The 20,489-nt window shown below is 44.7% G+C and overlaps 1 protein-coding gene across 7 annotated transcripts in view; it reads left to right on the top strand.

The window, feature by feature from the left end:
* The window catches only part of tnrc18 (trinucleotide repeat containing 18), a 178,239-nt gene that overhangs the window by 112,865 nt on the left and 44,885 nt on the right, over window positions 1-20,489 (top strand). For 6 of the 7 annotated variants that reach the window (XM_070901261.1, XM_070901263.1, XM_070901264.1 and 3 more), the window contains 7 exons: window positions 1,527-1,723; window positions 3,216-3,352; window positions 3,789-3,917; window positions 4,386-4,560; window positions 7,357-7,735; window positions 10,986-11,291; window positions 15,987-16,190. In XM_070901261.1, the coding sequence (XP_070757362.1) occupies window positions 1,527-1,723; window positions 3,216-3,352; window positions 3,789-3,917; window positions 4,386-4,560; window positions 7,357-7,735; window positions 10,986-11,291; window positions 15,987-16,190 (1,527 nt within the window). The remainder of the gene's footprint in view (window positions 1-1,526; window positions 1,724-3,215; window positions 3,353-3,788; window positions 3,918-4,385; window positions 4,561-7,356; window positions 7,736-10,985; window positions 11,292-15,986; window positions 16,191-20,489) is intronic. The other variant, XM_070901266.1, reaches the window with a different exon arrangement.

A 20,489-nucleotide genomic window follows, 5' to 3' on the forward strand; every position in this document is an offset into this window, starting at 1 on the left:
TCTAAATTTCAGAATTTTGAGACTGTTTGTGAGCTTAACAATTCTTATTCCAGATGAACATTTTGTTTTTTTATCTGAGCGGTCTTTTGCACTGATTTGATTCCTCATATGTGATGTCAGGAGACAGGACTGTGGATAAATTGGAGTGTCGTGGGGTATTCTTTCAAATAAATCACTGATAGTCGATGTATACTCACACGCTAATAAAATGATGTCATCAAGAACCTGTTTGCGTCCGTCAAGTGTACTGGAAAAGCTGGACCGAATGCATGCCAATTGCGTTGGGTAGTCAAAACACTCAAATGCCATTGGTAGGAATGAGCATTCGGGTGTCAATATCACTTGACGGAATTGAGCATCAGTGAACATCAGGTGGCTCGAAGGCCAACCTGAGGATGATTCATTTAGAGGGTAATGGGGGATCTGGTCTGAGCATTAAAAGGTTGAGCAGGTTGGGTCTATACTCATTGGAGTTTAGAAGAATGAGAGGTGATCTTATTGAAACACAAGATTCTGAGGGGGCTCGACAAGGTAGATGCAGAGAGGGTGTTTCCCCTCATGGGGCAATCTAGAACTAGGGGGCATAATTTCAGAATAAGGGGTCGCCCATTTAAGACGGAGATGAGGAGGAACTTCTTCTCTCAGAGGGACATGAATCTTTGGAATTCTCTACCCCAGGGAACTGTGGAGGGTGAGTCATTGAATGTATTTAAGGTGGTGATAGACAGATTTTTGAATTATAGGGGAGTCAAGGGTTATGGACAGCTGGCGGGAAAGTGGAGTTGTGGCCAAGATCAGATCAGCCATGATCTTATTGAATGGCGGAGCAGGCTCGAGGGGCCGAATGACCTACTCCTGCTCCTATTTCTTGTGTTCTTAGGCCAAAAAGAAAATCTTCTTGGCACATTGAACAGCACTCTGCGTTATAAACTATGTTGTGAACTATGTGCCATTTTAGATCCCCACAACAAATTAACGATGGTAATATTTCCAGTTAACAGTGAGGTTTTTCTTTCAGTTATTTTTGGGGATGTAAGTATCACTGGTACTATTGGCATTTATTGCCCGTCTCTAGTTGTTCTGAGCCTGATGCAGCTGAATGGCTTGCTGGGCCACTTCAGAGGGCAGTTAAGAGTTAACCACGTTGGTGTGGGACTGGAGTCACGTATAGGCCCAACCAGGTAAGGACGGCAGGTTTCCTTCCCTGAAGTACATTCATGAACCCATTGGGTTTCTATGACGATCCAATAGCTTCATGGTCACTTTGTACTGATACCAGCTTTTAATTTAAAGATTTTTCTTTAAACTAAATCCAAATTTACAAGCTGCCATGGTGAGATTTGAACTCACGTTCTCCTGGATTATTAGTCCAGTAATATAACCATTACTCTTCCATACTGACTGTAAAAGATTGCTCGAAATAAATGTGAGATAATTGTATAAATTTGTAATGAGACTGTAACTGGGAATGAAGAAACCGTTTGTTTTTTTAATTGAAAAAAATCTCCATTTCTATTTTTTCGAAGGGCTGGAAGGAGGAGGGGTCCACTTGGATTTGGAAAGCCTCCTTGTTGCCAGCACACAAGCGCTGTTGATGGATTCCATGCCTTCGATTAGCACTGAAGCTCCTGAAGACAGAAAGAGTGGACCAGGGACCATCAGGCTGCCCCGGGAACTCAATCCAAACAAGAGATACAGCTGGATGCAGAAGAAGGATGAGCCAGTGAGTGAATTAAAGACTAGAGCTGCATTAAGTCCATGTACAATACAAAAAATGTCCACCAAAATTACCCTCCCAAGATTACAGGAAAAAAAACTTGCATTTATATAGCACCTTTCATGACCTCACAATGTCCCAAAGCACTTTACAGCCATTTAAGTACTTTTTTGAATTGTAGACCCTATTTTAATGTAGGAAATGCAGCAGCCAATTTGCACACAGCATGCTCCCACAAACAGCAATGTGAAAATGACCCACAAATCTGTTTTACATGTCGGTTGAGGGATAATTTCTGGCCAGGACACTGGGAGAACTAATATTTGGGATTGTGACATGGGTTCTTTAACCTGAGAGGCACATGGGGTCTTGGTTTAATGTCTCATCCGAAAGACATCCCCTGTGACAGTGCAGCACTCCCTCAGTACTGCACTGGAGCATCAATCTGGATTTTCATGCTGAAGTCTCTTGAGTGGGACTTGAACCCACAACCTCTTGACTCAGAGACAAGAATGCAACCCACTGAGCCACATTGCTTGCCCAAGGCAAAAACACAAAAGAATTTACCTTAATTAAAATGTGTTATTTAAATGCTGCCAAACAAGTTTAATAATGTGGAGGAATGTTCACATTTTACTCCATTTTGATGTCTCTACTGTTATCAGGTAAATAAAATGGATGCTTTTTGGTTTTATATTTGTCTAAATCACAGAACAGGAGAATGTGCAAGTATGGGACAAAGCCTACTTCTCTATTATTACAAAAGGATAGTCTTTATAATAGTCTTTATGGTAGAGATAGGTTGAGGAGTCCAACTGCAAATTAAACCACTAACTCTTGCATTTTTAAACTACAAATTATGCTCTGTCAACATTAATATGAATCTTTGACCGAATTACACTATAAGGTATTTGAATGGGGAGAGAGCTTTAACAATATCCTTCAGGGCCATGTCATTTTTAATCTATAGTGTCAGCTGCAGCTCAGTGGGCAGCACTCTCGTCTCTGAGTCAGAGGTTGTGGGTTCAAGTCCCATTCCAGGGACTTGAGCACATAAATCTAGGCTGCCACTCCCAGTGCTGTGCTGAGGGAGTGCTGCACTGTCTGTCTGTCTGTCTGTCTTTCGAATGAGACGATAAACCGAGGCCCTGTCTGCTCTCTCAGGTGGACATAAAAGATCCCACGGCACTATTTCAAAGAAGAGCAGGGGAATTATCCCCGTTGGCCTGGGCCAATATTTATCCCACAATTAACATAACAAAAGAAGATTATCTGGTCACTATCACGGTTCTGTTTGTGGGAGCTTGCTGTGTGCAAATTGGCCACCACATTTCCCACATTACAACATTGGCTGTAAAGTGCTTTGAGATGTCGTGAAAGGCGCCATATAAATCCAAGTCTTTCTTTCTGTGGCGACAATGAATGCCACGTCAAACAGTTATGACCTGCTGGCCCTCCTTTCAGGACTTTCTCTAAAGCAGTGTGCTTTCAAACTTAGATGTTCTCCATTAAATCTGCCATTGAGGGGATGGATGCCATGGAGCTGGATTACAGGATGAAGCTGGCAGAACTACAGAGGAGATACAAGGAGAAGCAGCGGGAACTGGCCAAGCTGCAGAAGCGGAGAGACTCTGAGTAAGTGACTTCGCTTCAAAGGGCAGCCCATTCAACGGACTGCAAATACACAACCAAGCTGGTGCGGCCTTTCAGTCAGACTACTAAAATCTTCACAACTAATAGCCAAATCTGGAGCCTGCTGCCACCATTAGCTACTGCGATTCAGTCACAATACAACCAACTACTGTATTGACAAGCATACAGCAATATAGGCCACACCCCCGAGCTTAAACCATCCTTCCCGGAACATTAATTAACGTGCTAGTTAATACTGTCAGAATCGTAGTCGCCCTGCAAGGATCCAGGAAGGCCCGTTATCCTTGCGCTACGTAAATGGGGATAGGGATCACATTGATTCACTTAATTAGGGCCCGGCCTGTTTAAAAAGTTCTCTGCTACAAACAAGTTTAGTCTCTAAACCACATTTAAAATAATCCGTATTGTATCTCCGTAGAGAAAAACGGGATGAGAAAAGTAGGAGTTTCTCGCGGAGAGGACCCGGAAGGCCGCGAAAGCGAAAGCATGGCTCAAGTGCTCCGTCACCGCATGTTGATAGAGGGCGAAGTGACAGCAAGAGTGGGAAGTAAGTTAATGCGTGGAGAGAAATGGTTCTTTATCGATTAGCTACGACTTGGCCAGCGTTACCTGAATAGTCATTGAGCACCAGACAGCCTGTGCAGGCTGGTGATGCAGCCCATCGCCCCCCCCCCCCCCACCTCCACCCTGCCCGTCCCTCCCATATTCATCAACACCCAATACCTTTTCTAGCAGGTGGTCAGTTCTATGATCAAACCATCTTCTGTAAGAAGCTTTATCAGTCTGGTGTAGGGGGCGGGGGAGGGGCCAAGCCAGTTAGGGAAGAGAGCGAGAAGCCAAGATTTGCGCCTTAGGGAACTCAGGTCTAGTCTGCACAAGGTTACACCTCTCCGCTCAGGTTTGTTTCGTTTATATCTTTCATTAAATGGCGTTCCAGCTCCGGAAGATTCCTCCTCTTCCGCACTTTCATGGCCTGCACTCGGTCCGGCTTTGACTCCTGCCTTTCAACCACCAGGCACGGCAAAGGTTTCTTGCTGTCGGATGAGATGGAGAGTGGCGAGGGGGCCAGGAAGAAAGCCAGGACAATGAACCAGGACGAAGAGGATGAGATGGAAAGCATGTGCATGAAAGGCAAAGGCAGAAGTCGAATCTGGGAAGAACAAGACGCATCTTCTAGCTTCTCGCATGAGGTGAGTCACTGGAAACGAGGCTTGTTCAGGAATGCCCTTGGTTGGCCTGGTGACCAGCCCTTAAGTCTGATTAACCATTTCTAAACTATTGCCCCGTCCCGAGAACCAGCCATTGCAATAATAATTTCACTCTTCTGTGTGGGTGGCTTGGCTAACAATCCCGCTGAATTAATACGGTTATTAAAATTACTAAATTATCTATAGAGCTCTCACGTTCAATTGATCACAAGAGGGTGGAAATGTGTGATGTAGATGGGACCTACAGAATGCAGTCCAGACAGAAAGTGAGACTCTTTTCAACCGTTTATTTTCAGAAATATCTTCAGAGAACATCTTATCCATCCACAACATAAAACTGGCCTCAAACCGACAGCGTTGTGTGAAGCTGTGCCCATTGACATTATCAATCTCAGCACAATCCAACATTTCTATTCATTGCTTCAGTGAGCTAAGCATCATCAAGCCAAAGGATAAGTTTCTATTCAAAGGGGGTCATTTTAACTTTAGGCAATGGCGATACCGAATCAGCCGCCGTTATACTTCCCCCCTCCCCCCCCCCCCCCCCCCCCCCGCGCGATTTGCCTTTTTTTTGAAGTCAATGTATAACAGGCGGCTAATCTAACATCGGCCATTTTACGCTCAATGTCAAAATGACCCCTAAAATGTCTGAGCTCAGTCTGCCTCCAGCCAGTGGCTCCAGCGGATAACAAAAAATGAGCAACAAGAAACAGCCAAAGTAATCGCACAGATGTCACCTTCTTTTATCACAATGAGGTCTTGACAATGTATCCTTGATCTCTGACCCCCGATACATTTTTCTCAGATTAGAAGGCCTGTATTGGTTGGTGAGGTGGAGCAAGTGGGACAGCTTGACACAGTAGAATGCCAATTGATAAAACTTTCATTTTTCTGTTGTTTGCTGGGATATTCCGAGTGGAGTCTCCTTCACATGTGAAGATACCCTGCGACCCATTATCTCCATTTGCTGTTTATACTGAAACTGTCAACATGTTTGAGAATAATTTCTCCTTTTGGTGGCAAAATGGTGAATGCGAGTATAAAGAAGGCATTTATGATTTGGCTACCAATAACATACAAAAGAAATGTTCCTGCCTTGTTTTATAAATACCACTTGTTGTTTTAATCCGTAGATGCTCTTTCTAAAAGCAAACATTTAGATCAACAGTTTGTTACAGGGAATGTGAGAAGGTTGAAGGGTGGTGATAGTCTGAGCGTGTATGCAATTAAAGATGGTTAATGGGCAGGTTGAAAAAAAGAGCATTAAATCTCTTTCCGCACTTCTGATTGGACGTATTCACATGTAAAAGTGGACATTGGCACACTGTGCCAGCCAATACAAAATGCCACGGAAGAAATGGGGAAGGTCATTATGGGGAAGGAAAATGCACAACTTTCATACTCTGCAGTTACCATCCCTTCCTATTGTGATGAAATGAAGACAGACCTTGCATTTATAAAGCGCCTTCCATGTCCCAAAGAGCTTCCCAGTGTATAAATTTATTTTGAAGTGTAGTCACTGTTGAAGTGTAAGAAACGTGGCAGCCAATTTGCACACAGCAAGCTCCCACAAACAGCAATGAAATAAATGACCAGAGAATCTGTTTCAGTGATGTTGGTTGGGGGATAAATGTTAGCCACCACAGCGGGAGAACTCCCTGCTCTTCCTCAAATAGTGTTGTGGGATGCTTTACGTCCACCTGAGAGGGTGAATAGGATCTCAGTTTAACGTCTTATACGAAAGACGGCACCTCCAGCAGTGCAGCACTCCCTCAGCAATGCACTGGAGTGTCAGCCTAGATTACATGCTCAAATCTCTGGAGTGTGACTTGAATTCACAACCTTCTGTCTCAAAGGTGAGAAACTACCAACTGAGCCATGGTTGGCACTTAAAATATTGACCTCCGCTTAGTTGAAACTTAATTGCAAAGTTTTTAGCAACTGTGTGATGTGTAAATGGTTTGTGTCCTTTTCAATCCGAAGCTCTGCTAAAAGCATTGCGATGTTGTGGTGATGTAAACCCATACATAACACACCCACACATCTCATCTCACTAGAGACCAGAGAGTATTTTCATCAAACTTCACAAGTGCCCTTCTCAAGCATTAAACATAGTAAGTTTTGGAATTCTTCATAAGAACATAAGAAATAGGAGCAGGAGAAGGCCATTTGGCCCCTCGAGCCTGCTCCGCCATTCAATACGATCATGGCTGATCTGATCATGGTCTCAACTTCACTTCCCTGACCACTGCCCATAACCCTTGACTCCCTTATCCTTCACAAATCTGTCTATCTCCACACTTAAATATATTCAATGACTCAGCCTCCACAGCTCTCTGGGGTAGAGAATTCCCTCCTCTGAGAGAAGAAATTCTTCCTCATTTCCCTTTTAAATGGGCATGTCCCTTTTAAACACCTCAAATAACTCAAATGGCAATAGTTTCTCTTGTCAAGTCCCCTTCATAATTTAAAAAAAACCTCCATTAAATTGCCCCTTAACCTTCCCTGCTCTGAGGGGAACAATCCCAGCTTCTCTTGTCTCCCCACAATGAAACCGGTGCGATTTGAAACTCGTATCACCCCGCTCCATGAGGACGGCCCTTGGTGCTCCAAAGTTCTGGGCCACCAACTGGTCATGTCGAGGTTGGAAATCCATTCACGGATGCACTTGTTTTCTTCCTCGAGTACATCTCCGCACACTCCTGCTGTTGCTAAGGGTGCCGTCTTGTGTTGAAATGACACCAAAGTTCTGATCTCCTGTCACTTTAAACCCAACAGAGCCACGGCCAGATTAAGTTCAAGAAGAAGAGGAAGGTCAGTGAACAGGACCAGCTGGCGACCAAGCTGCATCAAACCCTCTCGCTAACTAAATTAAAGTCACCCTTTAAGTTTGCAGATGGTTCGACAGGGAAACAGAAATGCAGCAGCGGGACAGACAACTGCAGGCACCTGGGCTCTCATGAAGACTTTGTGGGCAAGGTTGGGAGGAAGGCCCTGCACAAAAGCATTAGTAGCTCGCCAAGCCTGCTCTCTTCCAAAGAAAACAAAAACAAAATGGCAGCCAAAGGCAGGAAGTTGGAGTCAAGTTCAAAGATCAAGGGTAGGCTGAAGGCGTCCCATTCTCCGGCAAGATCAGAGGTCAGCAGTTACTCCTACAGTAAGTTCCACTTTTTCAAATGAACTGAAGTATATTTATTGCATTTTTGTGCATTGCATTAGCCCTAAGTAAAAAGGATTTCAAAATTAAGCCTGTTATTATCTGGAACGGGATTTGATTACTGCATGCGGAAACAGAGTCGGAAAATTCAAAGCCTTGCTAATCCCGAATAAAGTAGCTTGCATATTTAGTTGAAGTTCTCAATCTCACTTCCTCCCAGCCCATGTTTACAGCGTCTCAGATGAGGTTAGATGGTGGGAGCTTGTGGTGCAAAATGTATCCTGTGCCACAGATCCTTCAAATAATTATATTGCTGATAAAAGTTTTTGGTGATTTTTTTTTGTGCGTGTGTGTGTGTTTGATTGTTAAGATGATGGATGTTGATGCTGGGAAGTTAGGTACTTTCCAGTTTTGGCAGCCGGTGTCGGCACTCCAGGGTTTGGGCTGACTGTGGCCGGAAGCAAAGAAAAGCTCCCCACTCAGCCACCCCCATCCCAGCCACCCTCACCTCCGCCCACCACCCCCGCTTTGCCTTTTCCAATGGGGCCAATTTGCAACACGTCACTTCAGCAGTGAGGCTGCTGTTGCGGATCAGCCGGCTCTTAAAGGGGTCCCGCCCAATTTTCATTTTCTGCGAAATCGATGCGATTAGAAAATCGGGTGGTTTCTATAATGGCCAGTTGGCAAGTTGAAAAATCCACCCCGACCTCTCGGGAGAAAGTCCCAATCGCTCTTTGCAACATTCTTTGTGTCTAAATCGATCTTACACTTACGATGTGCAGCTGCGCTGGAGGTTTCTGTTTTGCATTGCTGTCCCGTGATCTAATGTTAAAATTTAAAACAGCAATTTAATTGACTGAAATCTTATGGACATTATTAAAAAAGGTATGGCTACTGAACTTTAATATGTCTTGAATTGTACATCATGTCTTACTATATTGTTGATATTACTTGTGAAGCTCTCAATGGGCAGTACTAGTTAAAGTGAATGATCACTGTACTGCTGACACTTGTCCAGTTTAGCAACGTTTGGTTGACCTGATGGCTTTAGTGAGTAAATGCATCGCTCAGTGTGGAGGTGAGCCAGACAGGCCAACAGGATTGCCCCCCCCCTCCCCCATGGTCCGTGCTGATCTCAGTTTCGGATGACAGGAGATTGGCTGCTGTAGGATTCAGTTTCCTGGTGCCAGGAAGGATGAAGGGGTAACTCACCCCGGGCTCCCGCTTCTGACCGCTCGCTAGTGACATATGCCGAGAAACGCGAGAGTGTGGACGTTGTGGCGAGGATGGGACAGGGCGCGCCGCCAACGCACCCCGCGGGGGAATAGCCCGGCGAGACCAACTTTCCAGGCTTACGGAGGAAGGCTGACGTTTTAGGGATAGGGTGGGCGCAGGGCGAATGGCTATAACGGGACCTTATAGAAACATAGAAAATAGGTGCAGGAGTAGGCCATTCGGTCCTTCGAGCCTGCACCACCATTCAATGAGTTCATGGCTGAACATGCAACTTCAGTACCCCATTCCTGCTTTCTCGCCATACCCCTTGATCCCCCTAGTAGTAAGGACTTCATCTAACTCCTTTTTGAATATATTTAGTGAATTGGCCTCAACTACTTTCTGTGGTAGAGAATTCCACAGGTTCACCACTCTCTGGGTGAAGAAGTTTCTCCTCATCTCGATCCTAAATGGCTTTCCCCTTATCCTTAGACTGTGACCCCTGGTTCTGGACTTCCCCAACATTGGGAACATTCTTCCTGCATCTAACCTGTCTAAACCCGTCAGAATTTTAAACGTTTCTATGAGATCCCCTCTCATTCTTCTGAACTCCAGTGAATACAAGCCCAGTTGATCCAGTCTTTCTTGATATGTCAGTCCCGCCATCCCGGGAATCAGTCTGGTGAACCTTTGCTGCACTCCTTCAATAGCAAGAATGTCCTTCCTCAAGTTAGGAGACCAAAACTGTACACAATACTCCAGGTGTGGCCTCACAAAGGCCCTGTACAGCTGTAGTAACACCTCCCTGCCCCTGTACTCAAATCCCCTCGCTATGAAGGCCAACATGCCATTTGCTTTCTTAACCGCCTGCTGTACCTGCATGCTAACCTTCAATGACTGATGTACCATGACACCCAGGTCTCATTGCACCTCCCCTTTTCCTAATCTGTCACCATTCAGATAATAGTCTGTCTCTCTGTTTTTACCACCAAAGTGGATAACCTCACATTTATCCACATTATACTTCATCTGCCATGCATTTGCCCACTCACCTAACCTATCCAAGTCACTCTGCAGCCTCATAGCATCCTCCTCGCAGCTCACACTGCCACCCAATTTAGTGTCACCTGCAAATTTGGAGATACTACATTTAATCCCCTCGTCTAAATCATTAATGTACAATGTAAACAGCTGGGGCATAAGCCCACACTGGGAGAGGAGCAAAGATAAAGCAGGGGACAGAATTGTTCACTGCCTGTTTTTTCCGACACTTGTCATTAGTCAAAGCTAATTGGTAGATTTAGCTGGTAGAAAAAGTTTTAAGTTTTAGATATGTAATTCTTATTTCTATGTACTAACCAAATTAACAGAGATAAACAGGCGTATTGCTAACAGGTGTACTTTGCACATATAAAAAATGTCTACAACATCAGGTGCATCCGACTAAGCTTGCTTCTGCTCATCATACAACAGCAACTTGCATTTATATAGCGCCTTTAATGTAGCAAAACGTCCCAAGGCGCTTCACAAGAGCGTTATCAAACAAGATTTGTCACTGAGACACATACAGTGATATTGGGACAGATGGTCAAAGAGGTGGGCTTTAAGGAGCGTCTTAAAGGAGAGCGAAGTGGAGAGGTTTAGGGAGGGAATTCCAGAACAGGCCCCAGGCAGCTGAAGGCACGGCCGCCATTGGTGGAGCGATGAAAATCAGGGAAGCGCAAGAGGCCAGAATTGGGAGGAGCGCAGAGATCTTGGAGGGTTAGAGGGCGTTACAGAGATATGGAGGGGCAAGGCCCTGGGGGTGGAGAGGGGAGGATTTGAAAACCAGGATTTTAAAATAAAGCCAACATAATTATAGCCAATAATTTAACATTAGCTGGAGAAGGTGGCGTCTTGACCACCTGCAACTCCCATTTCCGGGAGTCGTCACCTTGAGGAACCCTGGCCACTTGACATTTATGTTTCTCTGCACAATGCTGTGGTGCGCTGAAGCTTTGCGTGGTGACACTGAGTGCTACCTTTGCCGCTGCAGATACTGACACGGAGGATGAGGATGAGGAGGAGCTGGCAAAGGACGAATGGCCACTGCAGTCCACCTCGAGCATGTCCGAGCGCTCGGGCGCCAAGCAGAAGGCAGCTGCCCTCTACGGCGTGATAGCAAAGAAAAGCAAGGCTTCGCTGGGGACAAGGCAGGCCAAGAGACTCGCGTCCGCCACCGGGACTATGAGATCGCAGCGCGCGGCGGACAAGAAGAAGCTGAAGCACTTTGCCTTGCTGCTGGAGGAAGCGGAAGTGGGATCTTCCTTCAGCGACAGTTCGGAGGACTCATTCAATCAAGGTTAATAGAAGTAAACCTCAGGTGTTGAGAGAAAATGATGGTGCAAAGTAGTGGCCATCTGGAATTTGGCAGTGTAGGCTGCTCTTTTCTAACTGTGATGTATTAAATATTGGCTCTTTTGGAGCCTGTGTCTAATTGGCTAATTCCTAAGTCCTTTTTTTTCCCCACCCCCCCCTTGGGATTGGCCTCTTGAGAGGCTGCAATGAAGCACTGGAATTGTAAATTGAATACTTTGTGTGTGCGTGTGTGTTTTCCCAATGTTTGTACTGCAATTTGGTGCTGAAGCTTAATTAAACATGTTAATTTCTTTTTTAACTAAATGAGCGTGCTTTGTCTCTCTTGCTTTGCATCTGCTTTTAATTTTTTTTTTAAATATATAGCCTTCTAATAGATGAAAGGGCATTTCACTTCATTCCCACTTGCAATAGAACACTCTATTATTCAGATATCCCTTTCATGTCAGACTGTTTGCAGGGAATGCAGCCATGTTGGATCTCTTTGTCTTTATTTCCCAGAAGCTTGCTGCTATTGCCTCCTCTAGTTCCTAATACGTCCTCGAATATCCAATCATTTCAATATCTGTTTTTTTAGTTCTCTATTTTCTGTTTTATCGGTTCAAACTATTTCCAAAGCCACAAACAAAAAGCATAATGTGTGGAAACATCACAACTTGAATCTTGGCATTTTCTTGGGCCGGTAAAAAGCAGCGTCTGCATTGAGTGAAGCACTCGGCAAAATTCCCCCAATGGAAAGCAGAATAATATGTGGCAGTGGGTGGGAAATCAGATACAGCAGCATTTATTGGCTTGGTGTTGGTTGAAATCCTATCAAAGATGTTAAGCTGATGAGGGGAGGCGCGACAAGCAAATGAGGGAGAAGGGAATAGAGGGTTATGCTGAGAGAGATGAGGAAAGACGGGAGGAGGCTCGAGTGGAGCGTAAACACTAGCATGGAATAATTGGGCCAAATGGCCTGTTTCTGTGCCATATGTCCTACGTAAGATCTAATTAACTTCAAGACATATTCAGCCAGTGTGAAGCCTCGAGAAAGTTTTATGTCAGTAGCGACTTGGGGAGATTTAACTATTAGTTTGAGTTAAGTATACACGGGATTGAACAGCCTGAGTGTAGTGTAATGTTACTCATTTTCGGAATAACCGTATAACATCCCTGTAGCCCCAGGTGTAAATTGTCACCGTCCAGTCTAATGGAGTCTCTCAATCTAACAGCTGGTTTCCCAGATACCTTCAAATTTATGATGTAGCAAACTGGTTTTCCTTTCAATAAAGCGTCATTTAACGCCAGTCTGTAATCATGTTCAATTTTAATTAAACTGCAAATGATGCAACTTTTTAAAAGTAACTCGGGATTTCCAAGTCTATTTTATTTGACGGCCCAATTCTTTTCTTGAGGTGAGGGTGTATTTTAAAGCGACTGTCTCACCAGTTGTAAAACTGTCAACGTTTGACAGCAGTCATTTGATCACCACCTTATCCTCCGATAAGATCAGAGAGGTTGAAAGTTCATATGTACTGGTTCTTTTTCAACAAAAAAAAAATCCTGTACAAAATAATTTAAAGACATGAAAATATAAACTGTATTAATATAGTAAAGCTCCATTTTTAGAAAATAGTATTGTGGCGTAGAAACTTGGGTGGAATCCCCATTTGTTTAATATAAATGGTCGATCTAAATTAATCATTGCCCACTTTGTGTCAGCTTTTTTTTTTGTTTCCATTTACCAGTTTGTTCCAGAGCACAGGCATTCCGACTGGTTTAAACACGAGGGAGCTTGTTGAATCATTTTTTTTGTTTCCAGAGGCAAGTCCCTTCTGAAGTAACTCGGCAAATCCAATTGAATGGGAACATTTTGTTTAGCAAAGGTGCGCCTTTTGTATCAAGACAGTTGCTGCAAATACCTGAGTTCACAGACTGGACTTGCATTAGGACTAGGTGGAAGTATAACAGCAAGCACCCACACGAAACCTCCAGAAGGGTAGTATTCATTGCCAGAAGCCATTTTGCTTTTTTTTTATAAATGGCAATGGTCAACGGTATTGGCTAGACATTGGAACAGGGCTGAGCAAAAGGTTGTGATTTGATTGTGCTTCTTTACGGCAGCGAAAGAAGGCAAGTTATTGCTAGGTGATCAAAATAACAATCGTAACCATACTTGGAGTAGCACTCTGAGGTAAAAGCAGGACTACTTCCAAATCAAAATGAGCAGGAAATGATCGAAGACAAAGTAAAGACAAGAGTGCTCCTTAAAGGGGCCCCAAGTCAAATCCAAACCTTTTGCTCATCCAGACATTTAACAAAATTGTATGCCACTCGCTGATACAGTCTGTGAGAATGGCTGAGGTTCACAGAGCCTGAATCTTTTTAGTATTATTTTTTGACATCATATTTGGGATATAAACTATTCATGGATCTTCACGAGCGAAGCAATGCCAGTTGTAAATAATCCAGTGGTCTTGCCTTGAGTCCTGCTCCTGTTTTGCAGTCAACGGTGCACCAAAATCCATTAATGCCTGGTTGGATTAACACATCTTGCAACAACCGACAAAATCAATAGACTCTGTACTAGACAGTGTCCTTGCTGTGGCAAAGAATTGATCATTTCTGGCGGTTGGGTCTGAGGAGAGCAGCCCACTATATGTGCATGCGGATATATTCAGGGCTGTGAGATCCAGCAGTCAGGCCGTAATGGATTTCACGAGTTTATTCAAATATGGCAGGATGTTTATAAACCCGAGAGCACAAGCAAGAGAGGAGCAGGGCCACGGGATTTTCATACGATTGGCAGTGGTACATTGAAAGTGAAGTTGCTTTTCTTGGAATTTTTGTTATGTTGCCTACAAAAGGTCAGAAAAGGTTTGCCCTGCCATTGTTAATAAAGGACAAGATCTGTTACTAATTGCCTTACGGGATATTTGGGTAATAGGGTTCTTTATGGCTGTCCCCTGATGTCCAGTTCTAAAACAATAACCTGGCTTTTCTAGATTGCTCGCTTTCTCCTTTGCAGCTGCTTGACACCCCTTCACCTTTGACCCCTATCCATGATGCTTGAATGTCTATCGGTATCTTGCATTGCTCTCATGCTGCACTAAGAAGCAAAGTGATTGGCTGGGAGTAGGGCAGACGCCACGCAGTGGGGTCTCTTTCCATGGCAGCAGAACCTTGCACATTGTTATGTAGGTAGGAACACCACTTTTCTTCATGTGACCTATGAATTCTTGACCACTGTGCCATTTTTCTTGTTGGATAAGTTGTACCTATACAAGCATACTTAAATTTAAATGTTTTGGGGGAGAAAACACCCCTTTATGCTGTTGCAATTAAAGATATTGTTATGTGATAAAATATATCAATTGTTACCATGACAACAAAGGACCCAAAACTGTTCGAAGTCTGCCTACACACAGCCTGCTTTGTGCGCAGTAGGCTTGCTTGCTTTTACCAATAAGCTGTGATTTGTTTTTCCGAGTGCTAATTGCTCAGATGAAATCTTTCTTTGCTTAACATACTTACGCTGCTCGATAACTCCTCGAATAACAACGGTGCTGCTAACAATCGGCTTTCTTACTTTACTTTTCCCTAACCAATCTTGCACTGTTTAGTAGGTGTAAACTGTTTGTAACGTTGCAAAGCAAAACCACCAAAAAAATTGCTGTTAGCAAGTAAAATCTGATCGAGACTGATGCAAGTATTTTAAACTGTGCACAAACCGTAAGTCAAAGAAAAGAACGTTGAATGTTGATGTATCTGCTAGATGGTACATTTGAATGTGAAACGCATTTGTAAATTTAATCCTTGGACTAAAAGTTGGCCATCTTCTGGCTACCAGCAGTCAAAGGGTTAAATAGGATTCGCAATATGGAAATTTCTTCACACAGTTATTTTAGAGTTCTTATTTGTTTTATATTTATGCACTGTGCAACTTGTTCTATCAGAAATGTGGGTTGGAGGAGTGGAGAATGTTGGCTAATATAGGCAAATGGATTTGGATATAGTTACATTGATGGAAAAGTCTATGGTGGAAAGGAGGTTAGCATACATTCTGATACCAGTTTCCATCATCTGTGATTGAGCAATGGTTAGCCTTTCCATCCACTCCACATCCTTGCTTATAGTTTCAGCTGCCTTCTATATTAAAGCATCAATACCCCCATTTATGTTTCAATACAAATGAGTTATGAATTCATCACCTCCAAGTTCCCCTCCAAGTCTCACACCGTCCTGACTTGGAAATGCATCGGCCGTTCCTTCATCGTCGCTTGGCCAAAATCCTGGAATTCCCTCCCAAACAGCACCTTCACCACATGGACTGCAGCGGTTCAAGAAGGCAGCTTACCCCCACCTTCTCAAGGGGCAATTAGGGATGGGCAATAAATGCCGGCCTGGCCAGCCACGCCCACATCCCAGGAATGAATTTTTTAAAACTATAATGAGAATAATGGATAGGAAATTAGAATTCTTTGCTCAAAACAAAATCTGAACAGCTTCAATCTTATTGTCCATTTCTTGACATTTTAGATTCCAATTAGTTTCTAATCTAGTCTGTCGAGGATCAATAACCAATTGCACGAGAAAACGGGAGTAAAGCACAAATGGGATTCATTCTCCAGTACTTTCAACCCACACTCTATTGCACATTGTTGCGATGGCCAGTAACTTCCTACTTTCTTCAATGTAGATTACACCTCTGAAGAAGAGGATTATAGGAATGATTGCAGCGACATTCTTTCCTTGCCGGTCCTGGATGAGAGTGGCCTTGGCTTACTGGCCAGGTTCGCAGCCAGTGCCATGCCAAGTCCGATTATGACGCCGCCGTTATCGGTTGTACAGTTGGAGGCAAAGCAAAAAGCCAAAAAGAAAGAAGAAAGGCAAAGCTTGATGGGTAAGTAGATCTCTTTCGTTGCAAGATGGCCAACCATGAGAGGTTAATGTTGCTTCGACCGGTTAGTTAAATCTACGTTCTGCATCTGATGTAAGAAAAATTGATTCTGGTTATAATTCCAGTTTGTTCTTAAATTAAAAACAGAAAATGCTGGAAGCGCTCAGCGGGTCAGGCAGCATCTGTGGACAGGGCAACGGAGTTAACATTTCAGGTCAATGGTCCTTCGTCAGAACTGGAAATAGTTACAGAGATGTAACAGGTTTTTAAGCAAGTGTCAGGGCAGGGAAAGAGGGAGGGGAGGAAAGAACAATGGGGAAGGTCTGTGATAGGGTGGAAGGCAGGTGAGATTCAGAGACAAAATGAGTGTAGTGCAGCCAGGTCTAATCCAGTGCAAAGTCTTTGTTTGTCTTGCAAAGAGCATGATTCTAGCCATTTGTCACAATCCCAACTCAGTTTAGGATTCGCTTTGTTTTGCGAATGTTTTAATAAAATGGATGGTTGGAACAACTCGAGAGAAAGGAAGGATTAACAAAACAGCTTCCGCTATCCATGGACATCCCATGTGAGGTAACTGGAGAGTGGCATGGCAGTGTATGCTGATCTTCCAGCCATCTGTGCCATGGATTCGATTCATTAACGGACGTTGGCCTTTACGTCCCAAAGGACTGGTAGGAGGCTGCAACATTAGCACAGTCAAGCTTCTGTAGGCCAGCTGACTAATGAGGCTAAGTACAAAGTACTAATAACAAAGGTCCTTTGAACCGAAGTAATAGCGACAACCTAAAGGGAACTTCTCTCAGTTCTAAATGTTGATATTATACAAAGGTTCCCTCCACATGGATAGTATGGAGACCAGGCAGATCGTGTGTGTTCCACAGAACCTGTTCAACTAACTTATCAAAAAGTCTTCTGCAGCAACTGATTTTCCACCAACCATGTTCCCAGATTGGGACCAAGTGACACAGCAGGGAAAGGACCACTCAGAAATAATGTTGTCATGGTTAGGCATAGAGAGTGCCACAAAACCATGATGCTGCCACCAAGTGGGATAGTTCCAGCACTATCAGTTATCTTGACATAAGAACATAAGAAATAGGAACAGGAGTAGGCCATACGGCCCCTCGAGCCTGCTTCGCCATTCAATAAGATCATGGCTGATCCGATCATGGACTCAGGTCCACTTCACCGTCCGCTCCCCATAACCCCTTATTCCCTTACCAGTTAAGAAACTGTCTATCTCTGTCTTAAATGTATTCAATGACCCAGCCTCCACAGCTCTCTGAGGCAATGAATTCCACAGATTTACAACCCTATGAGAGAAGAAATTCCTCCTCATCTCAGTTTTAAATGGGCGGCTCCTTATTCTAAGATTATGCCCCCTAGTTCTAGTCTCCCCCATCAATGGAAACATCCTCTCTGCATCCACCCTGTCAAGCCCCCTCATAATCTTATACATTTTGAAAAGGCGTAGGCTTTTGTCATGACTCTGTCTGAAACTGTCTGATTTTGACTGTTGGAACCTTCCATTGGATAACATGTTCTTAGCCGTATCGGGTGGGGTTACTTCAAGTGAAAAAGGGGTTGGACTTTTTCCATATGCTAATAAGGCTCCTAACAGCTGTTGGAGGCCCTCTTTGCAAAATTGGACTGCCCTGCATTTGTGACGTGGTTAGTCAAACGACCTACCCATGGAAAGCAGGGTACTTATTCACTGGAAGAACGATGGCTTCAAAGCCTATGGACAAATGGTGTGCATTTTTGAACCAGTGCATTGCCCTTGCAAGCATCCTCAGTAAGAAACTGTTGGAACCAAATGCATTAATAAATTAAGTGCACATATTAAGTGTCAGCTGTGGCTCAGTGGGTCGCACACTCGCCTCTGAGACCAAGGTTGTGGGTTCAAGTCCCACTCCAGGGACCTGAGCACGTTTAAAAAAAAATCTAGGCTGACACTCCCAGTACAGTGCTGAGGGAGTGCTGCACTGTTGGAGGTGCTGTCTTTCGGATGAAACATTAAACCGAGGCCCTGTCTGCTCTCTCGTGGATGTAAAAGATCACATGGTACTATTTTGAAGAAGAGCAGGGGAGTTCTCCCTGGTGTCCTGACTAATATTTATGGACGCGTTTATTTGTACTGTAAAAATGGCCGCTCCTTGTCTCTGAATGGTCCCCGTGGAGGATAAGCCACACCCTGAAGTTTCTCAGGAATGTGTAACAGAAACCGTCCAGCCCAAGTTCTCACTGACTTTGCAAATTGTAACTCGATCCACTTTGACTTCCAGAAGCCACAGAGGACAGATCTCCACAGAAGCCACCAAGTACCAGCCAAAGTGCCTTACCCTAGCGCAAGTGCATGACTTTACACCCCCCACTGCACTACCATAGATGGGGCATTGTGTACGGATTGTCAACAGGTTTATTGAGTATGAAGTGAATAGTGACAGTGTCATGACTTCTGGATATCATCCACTCCAATGATATCCCTTGTAGGGGGTTGGAAGAACGTGTTCCCTCTCTCCCCTCCGATATTCCCACATCCCCCCCCACCCCAATCCCCCCACCCCACCCATGTCTCTCCCCACTCCCCCAGACACTCTCTCCCTCCCCCTCCCAAGCTCTCTCTCTCCCTCTCCCAGGCTATGGACTCTCTCTCCCTTCCACCCCAGGCTCTCTCTCCCTCCCTCCCCCCCACCAGACTCTCTCTCCCCCCAGTCCCTCTCTACCTCTCCCCCCCCCCTTCCCCCCCCCAAGGTTCTCTCGCCCTCCCTCAGACGCTCTCTCTCTCTCCCTCCACCACCGCGGTCTCTCTCCCTCTCTCCCCCCCACCCAGACTCTCTCTCTCCCCCCCAATCTCTCACTACCTCTTCCCCCGCCCCCCCCCCCCCAGCCCAGACTCTCTCGCCCTCCCTCAGACGCTCTATCGCCCTCCCAGTCTCTCTCTACCTCCCCCACCCCCGCAGACTCTCTCGCCCTCCCTCAGACTCTCTCTCTCTCCTTCCCTCCAACCCCAGTCTCTCTCTACCCATCCCCCCTCTCGGCCGATGCCGGGTCGGGGCTGCGCGGCGCTCGGGGCAGGTTTAGCCGACGCTACAGGTGAGCGACTACAGGGACAGATTAATATCTCTGCTAAATGTATTGTTAGGCTACTACCTGCAGCATCATTTCACAATCAGCTGGGTCCCAATCCTTTGATTTGCTCATTGTATCGGTAAGACATGACAAAACAGAACAGGATTTGAAATTTCACAGGGTCCTGCTGCCGCTCGGATCGGGCAATGTGGTTGCAATGACACTTCCGGCCCGGCACTTCCGGTTCGGGCGGGAGGATTGGGGGCGGGGACTCCATAGATCCTCCGCAGTACAAATAGTCACTTAGAATATTTATCCCTCAATGAACATCACCAAAACAGATTATCTGGTCATTGTCACATTGCTGTTTGTGGGAACTTGCTGTGCGCATGTTGGCTGCCGCGTTTCCCACATTACAACAGTGACTGCACTTCATTGGCTGTAAAGCACTTTGTGATGTCCGGTGGTCATGAAAGGCGCTATACCAATGCAAATCTTTCTTTTTAATGCAAAAGCCCCGAGTTTAACCTAACCCACACCACGGGATCGAGTCAGGTTTGGGTCTGGTGCCCGGTTTACTTCATCGCAGCGTACAATCGGACGAGGTCTGGTACAGCCTCCTGCCCTAATCCTGATGGAATTAGGTTGAAATTGGGACTTAAATATCAGTGCACATTGTTAAAGTGAGATTAAGACTGAAGATTGTACAAGGTGATGCACGTCAGCCATCAGTTGGCACCAGAAGCAGTATACCTCTCACTCAAACCGTTCCCTAGACAGTTTGTACTTTTTAATAAAAAGCTCTGTTTAGTTTAAAATGTAAACTTTGAACCCTGATGCATTCAGCAATCCACTTGACACAAGTCATCCTCGTTCAAGGGACCGCCTATGATGATGATGATGATGATGGCTCTGTAATACTCAATGGCCTCATACAATGATGCACATTCAATAATGTCTTTTAATGCGATGACATTACCCCCCTTTTAATATAGGTATTATGTAATTTACTGTCTGGAATTCGACATTGATTTGAATCAAAGTGGCAGTACACTGAATGCTTAGCAAACCAGTTCAGCAGAGCAGTGTTCATACGAGTTCTGCTTGGATCAGCCTTTCTGCGGAGCGCCTGTGAAGATGGTCGTGACCTCAGCCCAAATCGGCATTGTGTAACTGAGTTTCATGACACCAAACATCTGACTCTTGTGAAAATAGCTGAAATGAAAGCAG

The sequence above is a fragment of the Pristiophorus japonicus genome, chromosome 15, assembly GCF_044704955.1.
Source record: "Pristiophorus japonicus isolate sPriJap1 chromosome 15, sPriJap1.hap1, whole genome shotgun sequence".
NCBI classification, from domain to species: domain Eukaryota; kingdom Metazoa; phylum Chordata; class Chondrichthyes; family Pristiophoridae; genus Pristiophorus; species Pristiophorus japonicus.